The sequence below is a fragment of the Cibotium barometz genome, chromosome 16 (genome assembly GCF_041138505.1).
Source record: "Cibotium barometz isolate CiBa-2024 chromosome 16, ASM4113850v1, whole genome shotgun sequence".
In the NCBI taxonomy this organism is placed as follows: domain Eukaryota; kingdom Viridiplantae; phylum Streptophyta; class Polypodiopsida; order Cyatheales; family Cibotiaceae; genus Cibotium; species Cibotium barometz.
This window is the reverse complement of record NC_141061.1, coordinates 10950819-10978231: the sequence shown is the minus strand read 5'-3', so window position 1 is coordinate 10978231 and position 27413 is coordinate 10950819. Positions and strand designations below refer to the sequence as shown.

Sequence of the window (27413 nt, the reverse complement as noted above, 5' to 3'; positions counted from 1 at the left end):
ATCCCCTAGAACTGTGTAAGGATGAGCTTTCCTTGTTGTGAGCCTTTGCTTCTGTTGAGGACTCAATCCAAGAGGGAAGTAACCTGTATCTAAATAGTGTTGAACATTTTGGAGCTCAGGCCAACCTGTATCCATTAATGTAAGAGTAGCTACTTTGAAAGAAGCCAAGGTTTTAGTAGCCAATTTATCAGCCTTTTGATTATCCTTCCTGTTAACATGCACAAATTTACAAAACTCAAAAGCTTCTTTTAACTCCATTGCCCTTTTATACAATTCTTGGAGATTAGGACTCCTTGCCTTATATTCTCCTTTCATTTGTCGGATGACCAATTGTGAATCCCCTTTAACCTCTAACTCTTTAATTTCATCTTTTATGCAATCTTCTAATCCCCAAATTAATGCATTGTACTCAGCCACATTATTTGATATAGCCTTTGGGAATTCCCTACCCTTGGTCCATACCTCTTTTCCTTCTGGATCAAATAAAACTATCCCTCCAGCCCCACATTGCCTGGAAGGGCTAAAGGCTCCATCAAAATGCATAGTAAAAGCAGTTGATGGTGTCTCCAAATCTTCATATACTTCTTCCTTTGCTCTTGTTCCTTCTTCCTCTTCCTTCCTGGTAAGCAAATCTGCAAGAGAGGCCCTAATGGTGTTTTCTGTAATAAAAGTGAAAGAGAATTCGCTCAATCGACGGAGTACAGAGGGGAACTTACAATTGTCCAAACACAAACACAGAAAATAATGACAGAAGCTTGTCGAGCTCCAGCCTGATCACATCAGCAGGCGAGCAATCACACAAAGACAAGTTCACAACTGCCACCACTTCCGTTATTAACACATCACACACTCCCTCTCATAGCTCACACAGCATCACCCGCCTTGCAATCTTGCAATAGATTTGTTTCCCTTGTCTGTGGTGGCTGTAGCAGCCCGCATGACTCAAAAGAAACTGAACCACACTTGGTTCACGTGTCGACTAGACCCTTGCCATGCACAATTCAAGGTTTCAAGAACCCCTACATTGATTTCTCATCACAGTCTTCCTTCCCCTTGCTTGAAACAGCGCTGCACACGAGATTCGAGCAGCCTTTGCCTTGGGTTCTGATCACGAGAGAAAGAGAAAGGTGCACGTATGTGTGTGGTCAAGCTTCTTGACAGTAGCCATCAAGTACTAGTTATACCTTGAAACAGCGCTGCACACAACACACCTATCCACCAAGAAGCAGCGCTTACAGCAGCTGCGCCAACCTATCAGCGCCCTTACCAAATTCTCCAGCCCACACGTCTCTTTGGCAGACCCTTTGCGCACACCAGCAGCTGCCACGTTTTCTCTTCTCTCCCTAAGTTTCCTCGATGACCTGAGCACCTTCAGCTAGCGCCAACACCAGCCTCCTTCTCTTCGACCTCCCCAGTCAGCTCTTCTTGCTGAATCCTCAGAGAGCGACCATGGAGTTGCTGCTTAAGAATGAGACTTGGGATTTGGTGAAGTTGCCTAAGGATAAGCAAGCATTACCATGTAAATGGGTCTACAAGATGAAGATTATGCCTAATGATGGCAAACCAAAGTATAAGGCAAGACTTGTTGTTGCTAAAGGCTTTAAGCAATATTAGGGCATTGACTTTGATGAGATATTTTCTTCTGTTGTCAAGATGACTACCTTGCAGTGTGTTCTTGGGTTGGTTTCCAGAGAGGACATGGAACTTGTCCAAATGCTTGTCCAAAGGAACAACTTTTTGTTGGTGATCTTTATTGCTTTGTTCCTCCAAACTCTTCTTCTTGACTAACTCCTCCTCTTTAGCCTTGCTGATGCTTTTCCACTCTTTCTTCTTTAGATCACATGTATGGTTCAGCTCATTCGTGGCTTGTTTATAGGCTACTTCTTCTTTGTCTTCTTTTTCTCTTCTCAAATCCTCCTCTTCTTGCCTCTTTTGGGCTGCCTCATCTTCTTCCCATTTTCTTGCACTTGCATCTTCCTTGTGTTTGGTCCTTAACTCCTGCTCCTAATCTTCTTCATCAAGATAATCGTCTCCAAAATTTTTTGGATTGTTGTAGTAATATTCCTATAGATGACTATTTTCTATGTGAATATGCTCTTAAAAGATTGGGAGTGCTAGTATAAGTAATGATGTAAGAAATCAACCCATCATTTTGTATAAAGGGCCACCGTTGTATGCACATAATAAGAAGCATTTCTTCTTATGCTCTCTACATTTTCTCTCTCTATAATTTGTCTACCCCTCCTTTTACAGCTTGGTGATCTTGGTGGGAGGAAGAGATTCCATATTTCTTCCCTCCCCCCCCTCCCCCCTTACTCACTCCCCAAAAAGAGCCTTATCCTCTCTTGCACCGTAAGACTTTTGCTGAAGGCTAAGATTTCTCCTTAAAAGGAAAGTATCTCTATGCTACTATGGCTATTTCCTCTTTCTAAAGCCTATAGAGATTATTATTGGGTTGCCTTAAGAGCTAGTGGAACATTTGAGGCAGTAGCTATTCTCCATGGATTTGGCTTAAGAGCTCGTAGAACATTTGTGCAGTAGCTATTCTCCATGGATTTGGCTTCATATCAACTAGAACAACTTTGTTGGAGGACTTTCATCGTCACTTGATGAGAATGCACTGTAGGCATTATCATCCTATGGGGATATCTTTGAAGCTAGGGTGATATTAGATTGAGAGAAAGGAAGATCTATAGGTTTTGGTTTTGTAAGTTTCGTGTGAATTAAAGAAGCAGAGTCTACTATAAGGAGCGCATGGATGTAATGATCTCGATGAAAGAATTGTGTGTGTTGATTTTACAATTGAAAATTCTCCCTTTGTATGCGCATTTGGAGGGTTTGGTGGGGGTGGAGATGGGAGATCCGAGGGAGGCAACATGCATTCTCTCTCTCTCTCTCTCTCTCTCTCTCTCTCTCTCTCTCTCTCTCTCTCTCTATGGCTATAATCACTGCTCATCTTTGTCCCCACTTGGCCCCTCGTTTTTATAAAGCACCAGTCACCTTCTTCTTGCCTTCTCTTTTTGTTTAGTACCACACCCTCTGCTTGGCCTCCTCCTACATCCCCTTTGGCTTCTAAGGCATCTCATCCTCTTGCCTTCCCTTTGGTGGCTTTTGGCACACTCCCTTCCCCTTTGGCTCTTGATGTATGAAGCAACCTACCTCAACTACTCCCCCCCTTCACTCTTGTTTTGCTACTACTACTATTCTAGCTACATTAGGGGAAGGTTGAGGTCTATAGGGGCCCTTTAAGCTGCCATATTATGATTTTAATGACTTTTTGTTAAAATGTTAAGTTTCTTTGACTTTAGATACCTTCTTGTTCTTCAAATGGCTAGAGGTTTGAATTTCAAAGTTTCCTGCCAAAATTGAATTTAAAATTGAGTGGGCAAAACCATATCATGTGACATATCTATGGAAAGAGCTCAGCGAGTAGATTCTGGATCTCTAATCTCTGACAAATTTTGAGCTCATATGTAGAAGTTATGGATGTCCGAAATTTCAAAAACTTTCCCCCCACTTTTTAGGAATGAAAAGTACAAAAAGGCATCTTCTAGAGAATCTTTTGACCACCTTTAATCACCCAACATTTTTGTATACATGGCATCACATGATTGGCCCTTTTCCTTAATAACCTTTTAATCACATGGCATCTTAAAGGGCCCCTATAGACCTCAAACTTCCCCTAAGGTTTGCACTTCTTCTCTTGGACTTCTCGATGCCTTTCCTCCCAAATCTCCACACCTTAACACACATAAACACCCACCTACCTTCTCTCTCTCTCTCTCTCTCTCTCTCTCTCTCTCCCCTCTCTTCTCTTCTCTCACTATAGCCTTGTTCTCGTGATTGGCGATGTCATAGTTGCAATCATTCGTTGCCTAACCCACAATTGCTACCTACAATTACAAGCCCATTGCCATCACACTAATCCCACAATTGGCCATGGTAATCCCCTTGTATTGGGCCCTAATGCCTTCAAAATGACACTTGACTTTGACACATCCACTTTGCTGAAGTCAAAGCCTTGTAGTGCTCACCTTTGCCTTGCTATTGTGGAAGCCGTGCTTGCGTCTACCTTGCAAAAGCTGAAACTGAAGTTAGATTACGTCTTTCCTTGTCTCCAATGCCTCACTTTGTGCCCTTTGTCCCTACTATGATGCCCTCCTTTTTGTGACATCCCTGTGCCTCTTATGCCCTCACACATGTGATAACTCGCTTCAATCCCTCCTACAATAGTCTCTTTGGCACCCTTGTGCATGCATGCTATCCACCCCCTTGCACACGACATTGGTTCACATGTAGACTATGATGTGGGTTTAGAAGTGCCCATCTCCAACTCCATTCTCCTTTATCACATGCTACCCCATATAATGCTAAGTGAGATAATTTGGTAGACTCTCTCTCTCCCTCTTTCTACTTGTGTGATTAGTTCTATCCATTGGTATGAGCACTCTTTATCTTCTCTACCACTTACTTTCCATATCTCTCCATATTCCTATCACATGGATCTTTTTTCTCTTTCTCATTGCACTCCTGAGGTCAAAAAATTCTATGAGCTTGGCATAGTGGGAGTGTTTAGAGGCCATCCCTTCTCTTTCTTTATTATTTTATATCAGTATCAATCGTCGCTATATGAGATGTATCTAAAATGGCAACGTGATTTATATTATGAGCTTGGCATAGTGGGAGTGTTTAGAGGCCATCCCATTTTTGCACCTCTTATAATTTTGGTACCCCCGGTGAGGAGATTTCAAGCATATTTTCTTCAGTTTATAAGACTGATGCACATGTTCATATGATTTGTGACCCATTTTCATATGATTTGTGACCCATGAATCCAAATCCATGACCAACACTTCAAAATTTGAACCCAAATCTTGGTATTACAATCCAAATTCGTATAGATAATAAGGTATTTTTCCATCAAAGGTTTGTTCAATTGTTTGGTGTTGAGCTTTTGCAAGAAATTATGGCATCCCCTCACCCTTTCATTCTTCCCATTATTCACTATCACACTTCTTATAACATATATATCTTCATTTTGCTTTAAAAATAAATTGATTATAAGTGGAAGAAGATTTTGGGGATTCTAGCAAGCTTTTCTATGTTGGTATTAAGTACTTTTGATTAGATAGACCAAAGAAGGCATCCACTTAGTATGCCATTTTTGCAGCTACCTTAAGAAAATATATCCATGTAATCATTATCACAAAGTTTTGATTTTAACAACATATACTTAGGATGTTTGGATCAAGTGTATTGGCTACCAATAATGCATCAGTAGAGCCCTTTATTTTGCCTATCATCAACTATGATCTTACTTTTGATGTTTTTATTTTTATTTTGTGGTAGAAGACTTTAGTAAATAAAAAGAGAAAAAAGCAAAAAAAAAAAAGAGAGAAAAAAAAACAACTTTGGTAACCATGGCTAGTGCTTTTCCTAATTTTCATGGTTGTTGAAGTGAGGATGCTTTAAAATTTCCTGATAATCTTGAGATGGCTCATTGCACTTGCATAGAAGTAGCTAATGTAATGAAGGAGTCTAATAAGTTGCATTCATGAAGCATGACCAAAAGTAGGAAGGAGAACCATAACACTTTGTAACCTTAATAGCTAATTTCTTGTTTGCAATTTATTTATTTTACGATATAACAATTGCAAATCAATCAACGTAACCATAGCCAAGCATAAACTTAATGATTAGCACATATAATCTTTGCACCCGCACTTAATGATTCTTATGGTTGTTTCCATAGTCTATGACTCTTGGTTCCTTAGCATTCACAAATATATACACACATGATGGAGCCATAGCAATCCACTTAGCTTTACCAGTTGCAATCTTCATAAAAGAAAGAAAAATCATTAAGTGATTATAACATGTGAATCAAGCATATAGTGGGTGCTTCAGAGATTAGCCACTTGTTCCTTGAACACATACACATGCATAGCAATCACAAAGAATAGAAACTTGCACAGGACACCACAATGAGGGTCGCATTTATGAGGTCAGCCCCCCTCGAAAGGCTTTGTATTAATCAAGTTCTCGTAAGCTTACATCAAAGAGAGATGGCTTAAACTTGAGTTAATTCTTTGTAGGGACTATGGAGGCTAAGATCTTCATAACCCCTTATCGTGTTGCTTCCCTTGGACACCTACAAGCTTCGTTTTCCTCTTCTCAAGGCCTCAATGATCTCAAGGGAGCAAGAGTACCTACAGAGAAAAGGATATAATCTAGAACCAATGATCATATGAGCCGTTATGGCTTAAGTAATGTAAATTTAGCTAAGAAGAGAGCTACCAAGGAAAAGTTACCATATGGCAAGAGAAGAGCATGAGCCAAGCTTATATAGGTGTAGGAGATGATGAAAGCTTTCTCTAGAGCCCCCTCATGCATGAATTGGCACCCCACACACCAAGATAGGGCTACTTTTGCCCCCACTTTTTGGAAAAAGCATCCTAGAAGCTAAATTTGGTTGGAAAAGGTGAATTGCAAGCAAGACTAGAGCCTAGCCCTACTTTTTGGTGGTGCCTCATGTAGGAGTGCCTTGGGGCACAAGCAAACCCATAATCCCACTTGTCTACCCACAATTTGGCCTCCAGCCCTTGTTCCTGCCCCAGAAACCATAAATTATCTATTCAGGGTCATTTTTAACCTGTTTTGACTTCTGAAAAACATACAAAAGACTTGGTTAAATATCCTAGAAATGTTTGCAGCTTGCATTCATCTGTAGTACTTCACATTGCCCAAATGCACTTGTTTGCAACCTTACCCATGAGCTTTTGTAGTATTTCTCTCTTTAGAGTGATCAATTCTAGAGAGAGAAAGTCATGTAAAAGTTAGAGAATTCATCAAAATTAAATTTTGATGACATTACCACTCTCTTAAAGCCATAGTCGTCCTTGACTATGCTGACATTTAGGGAAATGAGAGCCCATTTATACTCACGATCCACATTTGAGGATAGCTCACTTTCCTAGACTAGATGGCTAGTCTAGCAGGTGCTTAGGTGACAGAATCATTGCTAAGTTGATATTTAGATACTCTTTTTCACTCGGCATGCACTTGTGAGTGATGATCACATTCTTGGTTTAGATAGTAAATCTAGCAGATGCTTAGGTGACAAAGTCATCACTAAGTAGATCCTTTAAACATTTGTGTACACAATCAAAATTAAACATTAATGCAACAACATAAAAAGATAGAAAGGAAAACATTTGCATTAAGCTGTGATTACATTGATATCTTTATACCTTATCCAATCCATGTAAAGATTTATACTCTTGCAAGAGTGTAGTGTAGTATTTGAGTTAGGGTTCCTGCATCGATTTTGTATCTTCATGAGGATAATTTTTAAACTTTATGAGATACCTTCGTAAAACTTTACCATTTCTCAAAAAATTATGTTCATGCTTAAGGATGGCCTCCGGTTGTAGGATTTCCTCTTGTTCATCAAATATTGGAGGATCCTCTTGTATTGGCCCTGTAGGAGGCGAGCCCTTAAGTGGCTTGAGAAGGCTCACATGGAAGGCATTTTGTATATGCCAATGGCTTGAGAAGGCTCACATGGAAGGCATTTTGTATATGCCAATGGCTTGGTAACTTCAATTGGTAAGAGGTTTCATTAATCCTCTTAAGGATGTAGAAAGGTCCATAATATCATTTGGCCAATTTAGTATAAAACTTTTGGTGGCCCGTATGCTCACCTTGCTAATCCTTGCTCGTAGTATGACTTAGTAGGGCCTTAGAGAATTTTAGAAAGACCCAATCATCCTCCTTAAATGTTAATGACCTTCTATGCTTATCTATAGCCTCTTTTGCTTTTGCTATACAAAGCTTTGATAGCTTCCTTGATCTTTTGGAAGGATTCTTTAATATCCCTCATATACTCATCTGCAGCAAATATATTTTGCTTCATTGTTGTCAAGATAAGAGGAGGCTTTGATCTTCCTTCTATTATCTCAAATGGTGATTTACTAGTGGAAGTATGTACCATATTATTATAGGCATATTCTACCAAAGGTGGATACTTCTCTCATTGATTCTTTTCTGCAACCTCCCCAACATAACTTTTTAACAAATCAAGTATTAAGGAATTTGCAATTTCACTTTGGCCATCCATTTGTGGGTGATAGGCCAACGAGAAATTTAGCCTTGAACCAAGATTCTTGAATAGTCCTTGCTAGAAGAGACTTGTCATACGTGGATCTTTATCTGAGACTATTGAGGTTGGTAGTCCATGATACTTGAAAATTTGGGAAATAAACAATGTAGCCATATGATGCACCTTGATAGTCTTTTTAATAGGTATAAAATGTGCCTGTTTACTAAAGCGATCAACTAGAGTCCATATTCTCGGGTTGCCATGGATAGACTTTGGCAATCCAAAGATAATATCCATGGAAATACTTTGCCAAGGGGCATGAGGGATAGGTAGTGGGTGCAATAATCCTCATGCTTTCCCTCTATCATATTTAACTCTTTGACATACCAGGCGTTGAGAAACATACTCTTGGATATCTTTCCTCATAGAGGGCCAATAGAAATAAGTTTCCATTGCTTGTGTCATAATTTGAATTTCGCAATGCCCCTGCATAAGGAGGAGCATGGGATTCGTACATAACCTTCTCACGTAGGTCTTGTGTAATGCATAGGCAGGAGCCATGCAATAGAAATCCCTCATTTAGTGAGAATAATTCATGGGCTTTGCCACTCTCTAACTCTTCTACTATGTTTGCAAAGTCACTATCTTGCACATACTTTTTGTAATCATGCTTGTCAAGTCATGAGATTATATGCAATAGAAATTGCATTAACACAATAGGTTTCCTAGAGAGTGCATCAGCCACCGCATTATGTTTCCCTGGAATGTGAGCAATATTCAAATGAAATTGTGAAAGAAAATTAGCCCACCTCATTTGTTTATCAGAAAGCATAGTTTGTGTCATAAAATACTTGATGCTTTGATGATTCATTCGAATAATGAATGGAGTCCCCACAAATAATGCTTCCATGCATTTAGAGCATGAATTATTGCAAGCAACTCTTTCTCATAAATTCCAAGAGTCTTTTCTTGCACTTGCAAGTGGCAACTTTCAAAAGCTATAGGGTGGCCTTCTTGAGAAAGTACAGCCCCTATGCTATCGCCACCCACGAGCATCACAATGCACCTCAAAAGTCTTGGGTAAGGTCCGGAAGCACTAAAAGTGGTTGCGACATAAGGTTTGATTTAAGCTCCTTAAAGGCGGTATTCTCCCTTGTAGTCCATTGAAACTTAACCTTTTTCTTAGTTAAGTCGTGCAAGAAAGGACCTGCTATTATAGAAAACTTCTCTATGAAAAGCGTCTATAATAGGAACACATGGCAATGAAACTTTAGAGCTCGTGCATTTATAGGCTGTGGCCACTCTTCTATTATAATATGTGATGAGCTTATCACTACAATGCCCTAAAGACAACAAAGCTTCAAAGTGAATTACGTGACAAAGCACCATTAGAAATTATTATATATAGTGTAGTTTAGTTTAGTTTAGGTAGATGTCAGCCTCGTCAGCAAATGCCCATGGGTCATATCGTACCATGACCTTGTTTCTTGCACAGCATGTTTTGCTTGCATTGTTTTTTCAATGCATACATAGGGTCGAATTACATGACCTTGTATAAGGCACTATCTTTTGAAACCCTTACACACTCCTAGGACCATAACCGATTGTCTCGCACGTAGTGCTTTGATTAGGTGGGGGGAGCACGAGTGCGAGACAGGTCAACCGTGAGATGAGAAGTGTGTGTTACTATAGAGTTATGTACTAAATGCATATGCACACACACGTTGGGCAATGTTGCTGAGAATTTATTTTGCTTTTTTTGTTTACTTTTCTTTTCTTTTATTTTTTGTGGAAAAAAACAAGGCCAGATGCACAAAAATGCACAAAATATGCCAAATAATGGCGATACGGACTACATATAGAGTTAAATCTGTGAGAAAAATCACAGTGCTTGTTTTGTATATAATTATATAATTTTTGATATGAGTAGATAATTTTTAGATTTTTCTAGTAATTTTTACTATTTTTAGCCGTTCTTTCTTTTAAAAAAATCATAAATCATAGAAAATTCAAAGACAAGCTCAAAAAAGAGAACGGTCTTCAAATGCCGGACCCACATAAAGCAAAGAATCAGCCGGTGATGTTTGGAAGCCAACAGAAAAGGCGCGACAGAAAGCTATTAATGATAGAAGGTACTGAATTTTCAAGATCTAGAAAACCAAATGAAAAACCGAAGGTACCGGGGAACTCCAGGAAAAAGAGAAACAGTGTAGAGTAGAAAAAAATGCAAAAATCTATCTGCTTGACACAAATGTGATCAAGGCGGGGGATTTTTGGAGATCTGACATCATCAGTAGGTCAAACATGTCCTGGGGATCATCAAAATGTGTTTGCATGTGAAAAATGATAAGTGGAGTAGCAGATATAGTCAGTTTTATTGAAAAGACTCCATAGCGCAGATTCTCAGATCTACTAAGATCCGGAAATGCAAACTCACATCCAACCACATAAAAGGTAGATCTAACCTAGGTGGAACTAACCATGTAAAAATTTTCAAGTTGCCACCTCAAGAAAGGACCACAATCACAGACGACTGGAAAAAACGCTCAAAAACATGAAAACTCATGTTTGAAGGGGATACGGATATTCGAAGTTACCAAAATTGAACCAAAGCATGTAGGGTACACGTCAAATTGGATGCCAAACTCAGAGTGCAAAAAACTACTAGAGTGACACAAACGCATTTGTGTCACCAGTGGGCTGATCTGCAAAAGGTGACATCATGGTTGGCTTGTGCGTACAGTGGACAGCTCAAAGCTATGTTTGGTGTCAAATTTGGACAAGATTTGATCAGGGAAAAGCCAGAATTTGTTTACATGCTTGTTTTGACAGGATGGACCCCACTTCACACATTAGTTCCAGGTCGATAGTCTACCAAAAGAAAGTGACCCCATCCATCAGGCAATATGCCAGCACGAGGAATCTTTACGCTAGGAGGAGGTTCGCAAGGCCACTAGCTACGCCCTCTCCCGCGGTCCATTCGGATGACAACTTTTTTGAAGACTGCTACCCTAGTTTTGAAGACCAAGGGCACTACTACACTGTCCGAGGACGGACATCGAATTAGGTGGGAGGGAGATGTTTCGCCAAGTTCTACAAAGTAAAATGTTATCGGCGAAAACTACCATTGTATATAAAAATCCCGTCAATTTTGTAATTCTGGGGCTAATACGGCTTCCAATTTGTAAATATGAGCTAGATTAGGAGCCTCTGATAATATAAGGATGATATACTTTGAGCCAACATTGCTGGGTATATAAACCGGCACTTTGTAATTTGAAAGGACCATTCTCCTGTGTAAGTTTTGAAGAGAAGTAAAGAGTTGAGCTCGTCAAAAGTTTGCGGTGATCTTCTTAGCGCATCTTACGTGCAAACGGGTGACTATCTTTCATTGAGCTTTCATGTATGTGTTCTCTAATGTGTATGCTTGACATTGATGTGCTTCATGCATCGTATGAGTATATGTGTGCATCGTAGTTATCGTATGTGCGTGTGAACTATTTGTGGCCGTAGCCGCTGTTAGTTGGAAACACCATTTTTCGACATAAGATCACATTTGGGATCCTTACGACTTGTAGATTGAGGATCTAGATCAAATCGTCATTTTCTTGACACTTTTCTGTGTGATATGCGATTGTGTCATGTGTCTATTTTGGTACCGAAACGTTGTTGGATTTGGACCATCTCTTAGGAGTAGCTTCCTTACATCTTAGGACACTAGTGTATGCATAGGGATCATGATTTAGTGTGCCGGATCCTTGTAGAACTGCATTCTTGCTCTCTACCTACGTCATGCACTTGAATCATGATTTCTCTGCATCATCTGGTGATTCTAAAGGCATGGATGGAGTCCTGGTAGCTTAGGTATTCATTACTTGTCATGAAATGTTGATTTGGACTATCTCTCATTAGCATATTAGTGATCACTATCCATAGGTTCATGCTTGAGCTCACATGAATGTTCTCATTGCGTTTGGCCTGTTTGATTCACCTAGACTGACAATCTAGCTTGGCCTCCGACTGTCCATAGCTATCGGTCCCTTACGGTATTGACAATGTATATGCGTTGTTGCATAGGCCGCTATACTGACATGATTTGCAGTTGCTCCATGCGAGAGTGATGGCGAAGACAGTGCATTTTCTTGGGCTATGGTGAATCAAGTGAGATGGGATATCGACTTTGGGATCCTGAGTCCAGGAAAGGTTATTCGTAGCAATGATGTGTATTTCAATGAAGCCAAGTTTCATGCAAAACCAGAAAAGACTGAGGAGATCAGGAGAGTTATCTTCCAGGAAGATGGATGTAGTACACGTTGTGAGATCCGTGTCCCTACCACGCAATGGATTCGGGGTGCTAGTAGCAGAAGTAGCACTTCTTGCGCGGGGCAGGGTCCCACACTTGGGGCCTCGTCCATGGATATCTGGACAAGAGACTAATCCGTCGGTTTTTTCCAAAACCGAACCCGAAAAAACTTCCTTTACCCGGAAAGCACGGGCGATTCCACTAGGTAAACTTTTTACTCTAATGTAGTCAAGACCATTACTGAATCAACCTGATCTGACTGCACCTATAAAGATACTCGGTCAGATCAAGGAAGAAACTTGCATTTGGATCAACAGCCGTTGATTCCTATCCATAAAACAATTACTATCCGGGATTTACTTTATCTATCGTAATAACAGAAATTGAGTCTCAATTTACGGATCCATCAGTCCAGCCTAACCCCATCCAGTCCCATGGGTTAGCCAACCGCCCAACCACTGTAGTGATAGGATCCAATTAGGAATTTGGTTAGGTCTTGTCCCGGGTACCAGGGAAAAGAGTTCCTAGGCCTCCTAGCCGGAAGTTTATACAAACATAAAACTAGTCACACCACTTATGCACCCAATATAAAATTGCCTTTTTCTCAGCATCAGCTAACTTTAAATGAAACCATTATGCCATTGATCACTATCCTCAAAATCTCTGGTTGAATCCATATTTCTAATCATTCATTCATCGGTGTACTTATGGCATCATTAGCAACCAGAACGCTCACCACCTGTTCACTCTCAGGGGCCTTTTCGATAGTTCCTAGCTCATAGTAACCGGCAATATATTCACATAACAAAATGGAATCTCCGTGGGAGATCAGCAAGATCAACCAACAGATCCATATAAAAGAGCCATGGACTCATCCGTTGAGGACCAGCAAGGTCAATCAACGAGATCCATGCCCGGTTTCAGAAAACAACTCTTACTCCTTATTCCAATATCTTCCACGACACACGTGTGGGTATCTTCGGCGACCCAGAGCCCGAGCACCGTATGGTCAGCACCCTCTAGGATCCTTCGCAGGTCACCTCGTGCTTCACTCATAGGCCGCTTCCTTGATCCCTCATCCACCGTATCGGAAGCTCATCATTTAAATCGAACCGAGGCTGGTCAAGACCTCGGTCGACCTTGCTACGCGAGACGTCCTCCATTGACTCTCTGTCACAGCAGTTGCAACTTTATCAGTTAGGTCTCCATGACCTTAATCCACAAGATGGTCAAAATGCTTCCCCAACATTCTTGACATAAAACAGTCATTTACAAACAGTTTACTATAATAAACTCTCATCTTTCCACATTATCCCTCCTCAGTCCACATTATCCCTCCTCAGTCCACATTACTTATTCCACATTCCATTCATATGTGTACTCATTCTCATCCATTCACTCATATCGACGACACATTATTTCCCATACACATTCACATTCATTATTCTACATACACATCCATGCATACATCCATTTTCACATCCTCATTCATACATCCACATCCACATACATACATCCACATCCGTATCTACATCCATACATCCACATCCACATCCACATTCACATCCATACATCCACATCCACATCCACATTCACATTCATACATACACATCCCCATCCACATCCACATTCATACATACACATCCACGTTCACATCCATACATCCACATTCACATCCATACATCCACATCCACATCTACATGCATACATCCATACATACACATCCACATTCACATCCATACATCCACATCCACATCCACATTCACATCCATACATCCACATCCATAATCATACATCCACATCTACATGCATACATCCATACATACACATCCACATTCACATCCATACATCTACATCTACATGCATACATCCACATCCACATTCACATTCACATCCATACATCCACATCTACATGCATACATCCATTTTCACATCCTCATTCATACATCCACATCCACATACATACATCCACATCTGTATCTACATCTATACATCCACATCCACATCCACATTCACATCCATACATCCACATCTCCATGCATCCATCCACATCCACATTCACATTCACATCAATACATCTACATCTACATGCATACATCCACATCCCCTTCTACATCCACATCTCCATGCATACATCCACATCCCCTTCTACATCCACATCCGCATCCCCATTCATTCATCCACATCACACCATTCTCGCCCTATCACAACCCATATACATCTTATCCCATCAGATACACTTCTTACCTCATCCCATACACATCTTATCACATCCTAACTCATCTTAGCACATCCTATCACATCTCATACTCCTCTTATCACATCCTATCACATCTCATATACATCTTATCACATCCTATCACTTCCCATATCTATTTATAGAATACAAGGGAATTCTTATATTTGATATAAGATTTCTTTACGCATCTATTTATGCATAAATTCCATTTAAGGAGACTAACACTTTCGAAAAAATCAATCTTTTATGCATCTTCCCATGCATAAATTCTTTTTTAAATGAGAATGACACTTTTGAATTAAAAATCAATCTTTTATGCATCTTCCTATGCATAAATTCAATTTAGATGAGAATGACACTTTAGAATTAAAAATCAATCTTTTATGCATCTTCCTATGCATAAATTCAATTTAGATGAGAATGACACTTTAGAATTAAAAATAAATCTTTTATGCAACTTCCTATGCATAGATTCAATTTAGTAGGAATTACACTTTTAGAATTAAAGAATTTCTCTTATGTATCTAATTTATGCATAAAATCCATTTATGATGAAAATCACACTTTTAGTATAAAAAATATCTTTTATGCATACCTCTATGCATGAAATCCAAATATGATAAAAGTAACACTTTTATAATAAAAAAATAATCTTTTATGCATACCTCTATTCATGAAATCCAAATATGATAAAAGTAACATTTTTACATTAAAATAATAATCTTTTATGCATAGTACCTCTATGCATGAAATCCAAATATGATAAAAGTAACACTTTTACATTAAAATAATTATCTTTTATGCACACCTCTATGCATGAAAACCAAATGTGATAAAAGTAACACTTTTATATTAAAATAATAATCTTTTATGCATACCTCTATGCATGAAATCCAAATATGATAAAAGTAACACTTTTACATTAATATAATAATCTTTTATGCATACCTCTATGCATGAAATCCAATTATGATAAAAGTAACACTTTTACATTAAAATAATAATCTTTTATGCATACCTCTATGCATGAAATCCAAATATGATAAAAGTAACATTTTTACATTAATATAATAATCTTTTATGCATACCTCTATGCATGAAATTCAATTATGATAAAAATAACACTTTTATATTAAAATAATAATCTTTTATGCATACCTCTATGCATGAAATCCAAATATGATAAAAGTAACACTTTTACATTAAAATAAAAATCTTTTATGCATACCTCTATGCATGAAATCCAAATATGATAAAAGTAACACTTTTACATTAAAATAATAATCTTTTATGCATACCTTTATGTATGAAAATCAATTATGCATAATATAAAAATCAATTTTTCTATGATTACAATGAAATTCTTTCAATTAATCTAGGATGATAATTCCTAAAATATGGTAGGAAGTCCTCTTTTCATACTTTGAATGAATTTATTTTATGTGTAATTTTTACAAAAATTTTGCCATAGCTCCGCTGCTATGACTGATAAATCTCAATTATTTTAAAATATAAAGCTTATCATTAAGAGAATGATTAGAATGATGATCCCTAATTGGATCATTAACCATAATGGATTGAATTATCAATATTCATGAAATACATAAACTAAAAGCATAGAAAAAAGCCATTAAATTAGCCTCAAGCATAGATTAATCTTGGATTAAGGAAAAGCTTTATGAAAAGCTTCAATTGGATAGGTCATGAGTATGACCATTTCTTGAGTGAGAGAGAGAAATTACATAAAAACCATTAGAATTAAGCATAAATAAAAATTTATGTAATTCTTTACTATCTTTCATCATTTAAACACAATAGCATTCCTCAATATATGTAATTCTTTACTACCATTCATCAATTAACTTCAATTGCATTCAAAAACCATTCCAATTAAGCTTCTCAAGCTTGAGAGGGGTTGAGAAGAGAGAAGCATTGAGAAATTATAGAAAAGATCAAAATTCATCATTTACCTTACAAATTGCTTGATTCTTTGTTCACGGTAGAGGCCCCCAACCAATCAATTGGTTTAGTATGTTGATGGAGCCACCAATGGGGATTGAAGAAAGAGGGAAGCTCCAATTTCATCAATTTGGAGAGAATTTTAGAGAATAGTAAAAATTAGCATTATTTCAACATAATTCTAATATAGTAAAATTCTCCTATTTTTTTCAAAGGACTCATGTTCTATTTATAGGAGAGAGAGGCTCTAACCAAGGCTAACTGATTTCTAGAATTTTCTAAATTTCAGTTTGGTTGAATTTGGACTAGATTTGGACCTAGTTTGGTTTCTTTTTTATTCGGTTTGGTTCCATTTTGATTTGGTTTGGTTCAAGAGAGAGGAGAGATAAAAATATCACATTATTTTTGAGTTTAAAACTCATTCAAGCATGTGAAGTATGCACCTCCTTTAAGGGACTCCCCTTCCTTACATATGTGTCAAAATGGAATCATTATACCCAAAATATCTCATTTTTTAGTAATACTCATAGTTTTTTACTAATAAACCTTGTACATATTCAACTCTTCATCTTATGTGAGCATTTACTCATTTTTGGATACCCAAAATATCTCATATTTTTGATATTACTCATAGTTTCTTACTAATAAACCTTGTACATATTCAACTCTTCATCTCATGTGAGCATTTACTCATTTTTGGATACCCAAAATATCTCATATTTTTGATATTACTCATAGTTTCTTACTAATAAACCTTGTACATATTCAACTCTTCATCTCATGTGAGCATTTACTCATTTTTGGATACCCAAAATATCTCATATTTTTTATATTACTCATAGTTTCTTACTAATAAACCTTGTACATAGTCAACTCTTCATCTTATGTGAGCATTTACTCATTTTTGGATAATTTCTTTTACAAATTGGATTTATCTCCTCCCCACACATGGATTGATCTTATTGGCCCATAGGAACCTTAATTGGACTATAATCCAAAAATTTCTGAAAATCTAGACTCTTAGGCTAAGGTCCTTTATACCCATTTCCAATTAATTTCAATTACACATTGGAAAGTTCTTTTTGAATTTTTGTTTCAGGAGAATTCATTTTAATAAGATGAGATATTTTTCTATCCAAAAATATTAAAAATCTGAATATTCTCTCTCGAGAATATTTTCTCTCACTAGGTTAAAACAGTTAGAAACAAGATCTTTTATATTTCTGAAGAGGGATTTAATTACACGGGAAGATGCTGGACATCTTGAGAGGCTAGGGAGGAATCTTACACACGTAGTACTTCAAAACTGCAAGTTAAAGATCAGGATGAGCCTGTATAGACTAGAGTGAAATAGCAGGCTGTGGTTGATTGAGCCACCTACATTGTGTAGATTTGAACTAGTCTCACATCCACCTAATCGGTTTGTTCCCTCTATGAACTACATCATGTTGGACTGATTGCGGGGAGCCATCTTGTTACAAGGAAGTGGTGCAAGTGGCAGATTTAGAGAAATGGTAATTAGCCATGTAATCAAAGATGCATGCACTACATAAGAATCAGACATGGAATCTGGTTAAGCTGCCCCACAAGGCAAGAATGCTTTACCTTGTAAATGGGTTTATAGGTATAAGATTACTCCTCATGATGGACAACCAAAATACAAAGCACGGTTAGTTGCTAAGGGCTTTAAGCAAGAGCAGAGTATTGACTTTGATGAGGTTTTCTCTCTAGTGGTGGTCAAGATGACTACTCTGCGATGTGTTCTTGCATTGGTTGCCAAAGATGCTTTGATTTTACACCAAATGGATGTCAAGACGACATAGATTTACATGAGGAAGTATATATGCAATAGCCAGAAGGATTCGCTGAGAAAGGGAAAGAACACTTGGTATGCCAGTTAGGAAAAGTCTGTATGGCTTGAAACAAGCACCAAGGGAATGGTACCACAAGTTCCATATGTTCATTATTTCTTAGGGCTATAAGCATAGTGAGATTGATCATTGTCTATATACCAAGCAGGCTAAGGATGGTAGTTTACTGATCCTCATGTTGTATATAGATGACATGTTACTTTTGCTGGCAAAATTTGGCAGAGATTTCAACATTGAAGTCAAAGATGGCAAAATCTTTTGACATGAAAGACATGGGTGAAGCAAGTCATATACTGGGTATGCGTATCCATAGAGATAGATCAAAGAAATTGCTTTATTTGTCTCAATTAGAGTATATTGACAAAGTGTTGCAACATTTCAATATGGACAGGGGGAAGGCATCAAGAACTCCATTGCTGTCATATGTGAAACTAAGCAAGCAAGATTGCCTAATGTCTGAGGAAGACAAAGCTATCTTGATATATGGAAATAGAAGGGGACATTAGTAGTGGTGCTAGAGGGTTGGGTTTTGTTTCATTCTCTCTACCTCTGATCTTTGTTTAACCTGTCCATCACCCACCTCTCCTGCATGGTCTCCCGCTCTACTGCATGTCTCCCACTATGGGTGATCTAGATCTAGTGAGTGTGCATATGTAGAAGCCTAAAGATTATGTTGTAGCACTCGGAGAGTCTATAGGAATTCCTCCCTGTCTTGAAAAAGAGGTAGGCTATCAACAAAATTTCAAAACATAGGGTGCGTGGCCAACAATCTGACATACACAATTAGCTTATGAGGACGTCTTCAAAAGGCCAAATCTCAGAACATGAGGGTGTGTGGCCATCAATCCAACCATACACGATTGTGCTCACGAAAACGTCCATAGTGCAACGGATCTTTGAGCAAACGACATCTAAGAGCACCAAACAGGCAATTGTTGAAAGTCGGGAGTTCGAAGTGGCACACAGGTGCACATTGAGGATCGCCATAGCCATAGAACTCAAAGAAAAACTACACAGAAGAAGCGCATGAGGGGGCTTCTGGAGAGGCAATGAAGGGAGGGGGCAGAGAGGCAACACACTGATGGGAGAGGCAATGCAAGGGGCGGGAGGGGGTGGACTGATTTGGCCGAGCACTAGTTGAGAAACACAAAGGGTAGGCAAGGGCGTGCTGGGCAGCGACAAAAGCAGCAAGAGACTGAGGGGGTGATGGGCAAGGACACAAGCATGATGCTAAGCAGCTCAAGGTTGGGCAAGGACATGAGCACAAGGCTAAACAGAGAGAGAGAGAGAGAGAGAGAGAGAGAGAGATTGATTTATTTTTACATATGCAAAGAGGCCACAACGGCCTCTGAGACAAAACCTGTAATACCAAGGGATATATCCATTGGTCATCATCAATCAAAAGAAACTGATGAAACAACAAAATAGAACAGAGCTTTCTCCATGATGAGAGAAAGGCTATGATTGTCGGAAAATGGACGAGATAGATGATTGTCAGCTTGAGGTTTTTCTTCACTGTTTTTAGTTTTCTTGGCATAAATGCCTTCACGCACGATGTTCATCCGCCTCATTTATCCTCTATATTGATAATAGAACAGTGGTTTTACAAAAAAAAAAGTGTACGTGTGTGTGTGTGTGAGAGAGAGAGAGAGAGAGAGAGAGAGAGAGAGAGAATTATGGCATCTTGCCTGCATAAGCTTAACAGACACATTCTCTAATCACCCCTCAAGACTCGTGGGTGGCAAGTGATCTCCAAAGTGGGAATTTGCTTAAATTTCTTGTGAAAGAGCGTGCCCAACCCCCTAGCACGAAAAGCCCCCAAACGCTCCTGTCTGAGCAAGCATCACAGCTTTGATGGCTCTGTCAATGAAGCACTCAAAGATGGAAGATACAATGAGATTGTTTGTAATGGAAGTTGCGCAAACCGGCTTTAAGGAAAGTGTGTTTGTCTGATGGGAAGAAAGACATGGTGCCAACAAAGCTAGATGTTTTAAGACCCATCATTACTTATCTCCCACAGAGAACTGGAAAATGGCAGAGATCAAATCGATGCACAAAATTCTTCATCAGTGATGGGCGATGCCACGTGTGTGTGTGTGTGTGTGTGTGAGAGAGAGAGAGAGAGAGAGAGAGAGAGAGATCATGCGATTCAAAAGTAGAGGGAGTGCCTAACACACAGAGAGACTATGCAAATCAGAATGAGGGTTTCAAATTGTGTATGTGTGTGTGCGCGTGTGTGTGAGAGAGAGAGAAAGAGAGAGAGACCTGATGTATTTGTTCGCGCGCTCTTAAGAGAGGAGACAGAGAGAGACACCAAAACCTATGTTTTGAATTTTGATTTTATTAGATGTAGCATTTTGTGATTAATTCTCGATTGAGCATTTAAAAAAAAGGAAAATTTGGGCATTTTCCCATGTGGGAAAGAGGTCCCTTTCCCTTATGTTTCCTTATGATGTTCAACATCATGAGCTTCTCCAAACGAGGCTCCGCACACCTAGCTAGGTATAGTGGGGACAGAGTCTATAGAAGCTCACGATGTTGTCCTGAGCTTCTGCAAAGTGGGAATGGTAGTGGAAAAATGTCTAAAACTTCTTGTGGCAGGCAAGGTGTCAGCCATTTTTCCCACATTTGGGTATTTTAAAACACTCTACCCTTCAAAAAATACACTAAAATGTGTAAAAATCTACTAAATTCTTAAATTTTGATGGGCACAAAAATCAACATTGAAATATTTTAAGATTGAAATTGATTTCATTGAACACCAAATCAAAGCTATTTGGTGTGCCTTCGGGAAGCCTTTAGCATCTCACAATTTACAAAGTCCATCATGGAATTTGCATACACACATACACACACACATTCTCTCTCTCTGTTTCTCTTTCTTTATAAGAAAATATAATATTAAAATACTTGAAACTTGATACCCTCTATATCTCTCTTAATCTTTGGATCGAGCATACTCTCTCTTTCTAATTGTTGGTAGGCCATCGTGGACTAGTTTCCACTTTGCCTATACATGAGCTCTAATCCAAAGCTTTGTTGGGGTGTAAAGCCTAATGTGCTAGTCCAACTATACGAGGCAGTCAAACACTAACACTGACTTATTCTTTGTATTATATAATAATAAGGACTCACAAACCCTAGCTATAACATTGCAGCAAGAAGTTCATACATCTTGTGTCTCTCTTCTTCTTTTTCATCTCCATCTCCGTGCACACACACACGCTCCGTTTTTGCACTTCAACTAGTATCAAGGGAGGTGGGAGCTTCCAGGCAGCAACGCCGCATGCACGCAGGGAGGGTCAAAATCTCAGATTGGGTTGAGATTTGTTGAGCATACAAAGGAGCGTAAGTACTGCAAAACATAGCCCACAGGGCTGCTATGCTTTTTTTTTTGCCATTCGAAACCATTTCGGCCTCTGTAATGCCTACGTAGGCACTTTCGTCATTTTCTGAATAGGCCGAGTTCTACATTTTTTGCATTTGGTGGTCTTTATCCACTATGCCAAGGGAAAATCTAAAGGATCGAGATCTCCAAGTGGTAGATCAATTGCTTCATATCAACATTCTTGCAGATTGTAGAATTCGTGGTGTAGATTCTCGACATTCATGCATGTTTGCATATTGTAGCTGAAGGTACTAGTATTGTGAGCTTCTTAAGGCTCACAAGTGTTCTGCGTATTGCAGACATTTGCTATCAGAGACAGGCTTTTGGTGTGTAGGCAGTGTTATCTTGTGCATATTCACAATGTATGTATCAGATCGTGTGGGTCCGCTTAGTTCTTCAGACAAACTACAATAGCAATTGTGAAAGAGAGACTTTTATTGTGGATATATATTCAATGTGGTGGATGCATTTGGCAGTTGCATAGCCTTTTGTTGAGGGTCATTATGAGGTTTCGTGAAGCTGCTATACTTTGAGCGTGGTGTAGGAGTATGGTGGTGGATTAGGTACTAGAGCAATCCCTTGACATCCCCATTATCTATATCAACAATAGGATGTATGGCTATGTGGCTGGATTAGTGATTGGATTGCATATTGCTTTCTCGATATTGTATCATTGTTTCTTCTCCATATCCACATGCCATTTTATGCCATAGTCAGAATTTGACACATTGATTGATAGATGGTGACAGAGTTAGTCATTCAGAGTGAGCAATTTTTGTGCTGCGAGATCAGTTTTCTAGTTGACAAATTGCTCCTGTTAGAGGGGAGTCAAGGTTGCTATTTTCTATGGTCTGTGAAGCATATTAGATGATACTAAGTTTTTGGAAGGAGATGATCTTCAATGTGTTGGTGTAGAAAAAGCAGATCAGACCTATAAAGCTACAAGGTGTTAAGCCAGAGGGTATGACTAATCTTGAATGGATGGAGATTGAAGTGCATAATCGGAGCATGTGTGTGTGTGTGCATGGAGATGGAGGTGAAGGAGGAGAAGAGAGATACAAGACGTATGGACTCCTTGCCACAATGTTGGCTAGGGTGTGTGAGTCCTTATTATTATATGATACAAAGAATAGGTCAATGTTATTGTCCGGCCGCCTCGTATGGCTGGACTAGCACATTAGGATTTACACCCCAACAAACTCCCACTTAAAGGACAATGTGCCTTTAAGTCCGGGGTATCTATGTATATATGTACATACATTTATCAGATAACAATCTATCTCAAACCCATAAGTGCACGACAATATGCAAAGCACTCCAATGGTAGGCCCTTTGTTAGTAGATGAGCAAGGTTATCATATGTGTGAACCTTGACAAGCTGCATGTGCTTGTCCTCAAGCACTTCTCGAATGAAGTGAAATTTCACAGTTATATGCTTTGTCTTCACATGAAACATTGGGGGTTCTTGGCTAATTGAACAGTTATAATGCTCACACTATCACAATGTAACAATAACAATGGCATCTCAATAGTTATACCCAAATCTCCCACTAGATGACTAAGCAAAATGGCCTCCTTGCATGCCTCTGAAGCTGCAACATATTCTTCCTTAGTGTGGTAGACATAACTGTGCAATCGTGCAATCGAGATCTCCATGAAACTGCACCACTAGTGAAAATGAAGATGTAGCCTGATGTGGACTTTCTCTTGTCCATATCACCTGCATAATCCACATCTGTGTATCCAACTACACTTGTTTCTTGCCTTCCAAAGCATATGCACAAGTCCTTTGTACTATTCAAGTATCTCATGACCCCTTTGAGTGCCTCCCAATGCTTCTTGTTGCCAAGGTTTGACATGAATCTACTCAAAACTCCCATTGCAAAAGCAATGTCTGGGTGCATATAAATCATTGCATACATCAAACTCCCCACAATAGATGAATAGGGCACTTTTGCAAATTCAGCTTTCTCCTTATTAGATTTAGGATAGTCATTCAAGCTTAACTTCACATATGGAGGTAATGGAGTACTCAATCCCTTCTCGCTCTCCATATTGAACCTTTTGAGCACTTTTTGTGTCATCAAAATTTAATTTTGATGAATATCTTAGCTTTTAAATGGCTTTCTCTCTCTAGAATTGATCACTCTAGAGAGAGAAACACTAGAAAAGCTTATGGGGATAAGGCTGCAAACAAGTGCATGTGGGCAATGTGAAGTGCCTAATAATAAATGCAAGTAAAGAGCCTAGGAAATTTAACCAAGACTTCGTCATGCTTTCCAAAAGTCAAAACGGGTTAAATATGACCTCGAAACGGCTAAATTATGGCTGCCGGGGTGGGAACAAGGGCTAGAACCATGGGCGGATGGGCTGGAAGGACCAAATTAGGGCCAGACAATGGGGATTGGGGCTTAGCTTGTGCCCCAAGGCACCCCAAAAGGAGACGCCTACAAAAAGTAGGGTGAAGGCCTGCTTTTGTGGAGTTCACCTACTGTTAGGTGAAAAAGTGAGAGTAAAGCTCACTTTTCCAACTCGAGTTGGAAAAGTGGCTGCAACTTCATGTATGGGGTGCCAATTCATGCATGAGAGGGCTCTAGTGAAAGCTCCCCTCATCCCCTATGTCTATATAAGCTTGGTTCTTGCTCTCCCCTAGTAAGCAAGTGATTTCTCCTTGGTAGTCTCTCTCTCTCTCTGTCTGTCTGTCTAATCTACAGTATATAAGCTTGGTTCTTGCTCTCCCCTGGTAAGCAAGTGATTTCTCCTTGGTAGTCTCTCTCTCTCTCTCTCTCTCTCTCTCTTACTTAGTCTAATCTATAGTAATTAAACCATAAGGGCTCATAAACCCATTGATTATGATTCTTTCCTTTTCCTTTTCTCCGAAGGAACTCTTGATCCTTTGTGATCACTGAGGCCTTGAGAAGAGGAGAACAAAGCTTGCAGGTGCCCAAGGAAGTAGTCGCCCGACAAGGGGTTATGGAGATCTTAGCCTCCATAGTCCCTAAGACATATTAAGTCAAGTAAAAGCCATCCTTTAATGATGTAAGCTTTAAACACTTGATTAATACAAAGCCTTTCGAGGGGGAGCCATCCTCATAAATGCGGCCCTCATCGTGTTATCTTGTGCAATTTCTCTTTATTTATGTTGTCATGCATGTGTTAGAGGAGCAAGTGGTTATCCCCTGTTAGCGTCCTCTATGTGTGGTTGTTCATGTATGATAGCTAGTAAATGCTATGCATGAATCTATAAGCAAAGATTAATAATGGTTAAACTCAATGAATGTTTAACACGCTAAGATTTTCTTTCTTTTAATCAAAGATGGTATTAGAAAGGTTAAGTAATCCGCTCTATTTTAGCTTGATAGCATGTGCGTGTGAATGCTAATGAGCTATAGGTCACATGCATTAAGATAAGGCTAAAAACTAATAAGTGCAGAAACTACAATTGAATAAGCTAATCATAAATGATGCTTGGAAATGGTTACGTTAATTTTCTACAATTGTTATTTAAAACTAATAATATTACTATAAGAAATTAACATTAAGGTTACATTGGTACCAGAGCGTAGGCTTTTCCTTCTTTCTGAAGGGGGAAATGATCAAGTTCATGAAAGAGACGGTTGTAACGTAAGGTGTTGTAGGAGTTATTATTCGCTCCTGTCCGATTTTGTAACTAGAGGGAGCTATTGTCTTATTAGCACACCTTTGCATAAAAGGGTACCTATGGTTTTGGTGCTAGTGAGCTCTAGAAAGTCCTTTAGCCAAAACTTATTAGGGGTGGCACTGTTAACCCTCTTCATCTAGGCTAATTTTTAAATCAGAGATTGCTCATGGGTGTGAAATTGACACTAAGTTTGTACCTTATAAAGAAGGCAATGCAGAAAGAGCATGCAAAGTGCTACATTGGTTTTCTTTATGTATTTCTGATGCTATGGCAATACAGATTACTGGATGTGAGTCTCCAAAGGATGCATGGGACATACTCATGAAGAACTATGGAAATGTAACACATGCAAGGAAGATTCAATTGAAACAACAGTTCAAGAACATGTCTAGAGGTAATCGGAGCATCTAGGTTTATACTACAGAGGTGAAGACCATAGCGGATCAGCTTGCCACCATTGGATCACAGGTGTCCGAAAGACGATATGATTGCGGTCACACTGAATGGACTCGGCAAGGAATACAAATCATTTGATACGTCTATTTTTGTGAGAGCTGAACCTCCTGATTGGGATGAGCTAGTTGCTTTGTTGTTGCATGAAGAAGTAAATCTTGGATTGAATATAGGTTCCAGTGCATCTCAGAGTAGAGACACTGTTTTATACTCTAGCGAGCGTGGTAGAGGTAGCAGAGGCCGTCGTTCATTTCAAGGTCGTGGTGATACTCGAAATACCTATGGTCAGCAAAACAGCAGAGTAGTTGGCATGATACAGATACACAAAGCCAGCGTGGATTTGGTGGCTTTAGAGGTAGGGGGAGATCATCTCGTGGTAGAGGTGCGGGATCATGGCAGTCAAATGATCAATCTAACAGGGACAAAGACTGTCATTATTGTGGTAAATATGGACACATAGAAAAAGATTGTTTCAAGAAGCAAAGAGATATGAAGACAAAGGGCAAACAGCATGGACACTATGCATCTTCTAGTGGTACACATGATGAGCAGGTTGATAGATTGTTTGCCATGCAGCATGTGTCTAAGAATGCACCTAAATAGCATAAGGATGAGAGATGGTACATTGACTCTGGGGCTTCTAATCACATGACACCCCATGGAGAGTGGTTTGATGAGTTGGTTGCAGGTTCACATGGTTATGTATGTACTGGGGATGATACCCAGCATGATATACAACACACAGGAATTGTTCCATTGATGATGCCTAATGGCAAGAAAAAGAGCCTGCATGATGTATTGCATGTACCGTCAATAACAAAGAATCTTTTGTCTGTGGGACAGATGGCTAAATAGAATTTGCAAGTGAGATTCAATAAAGATGGTTGCTTTATTGAAGAATATGGTAATGGCTATAAATTGATTGCTAGAGGCAAAAGGGATGGCAAGATGTTCACTTTGGATGCGTCCATTCTAGAACGTAAAGCAGCTATGTTCACACATGATGAAAATGCTATTCGTGATGTAGAGATTTGGCATAAGAGAATTGGCCATGTTAATGTACAAAAGCTGAAATCTATGCAGCAGAAAGATGTGGTTCTTGGATTGCCTAAATTCAAGTATAATGATTCTGGTCATGTATGTCCTGCATGTTAGTTTGGAAAGCAGGCAAGTATCTGTCAAAGAGGACTTTGTCCTGCATATGAAAAGTATAATGATAGACATATCATTATATAAGTGAGCATGGTCTAATTTCCCATAATTTTTCTTATTTTCTAGTCTCATTTTTAGGGACTACTTGTATCATTTGCATTGTCAACATTAGATCATAACCCTTGTCATCAACAAACTTAGTGGGGTATATATTGTTAACATAAACATCTAGTGTGGCTAGGATGTCTGTCCATCCTTGTGGCTCAAATTCATCTTCCAGTAATGG

At 39.0% G+C, this 27413-nt stretch overlaps 1 protein-coding gene across 1 annotated transcript in view; it reads left to right on the top strand.

Annotated features, from left to right (window-relative positions):
- LOC147630358 (uncharacterized) overlaps positions 1–25933 on the top strand; it is an 83326-nt gene extending 57393 nt beyond the window's left edge. Inside the window, exons 2-3 of the mRNA XM_086810799.1 lie at positions 25421–25485; positions 25802–25933. Of these exons, the coding sequence (XP_086666925.1) occupies positions 25421–25485; positions 25802–25933 (197 nt within the window). The remainder of the gene's footprint in view (positions 1–25420; positions 25486–25801) is intronic.
- Positions 25934–27413: the final 1480 nt, after the last annotated feature.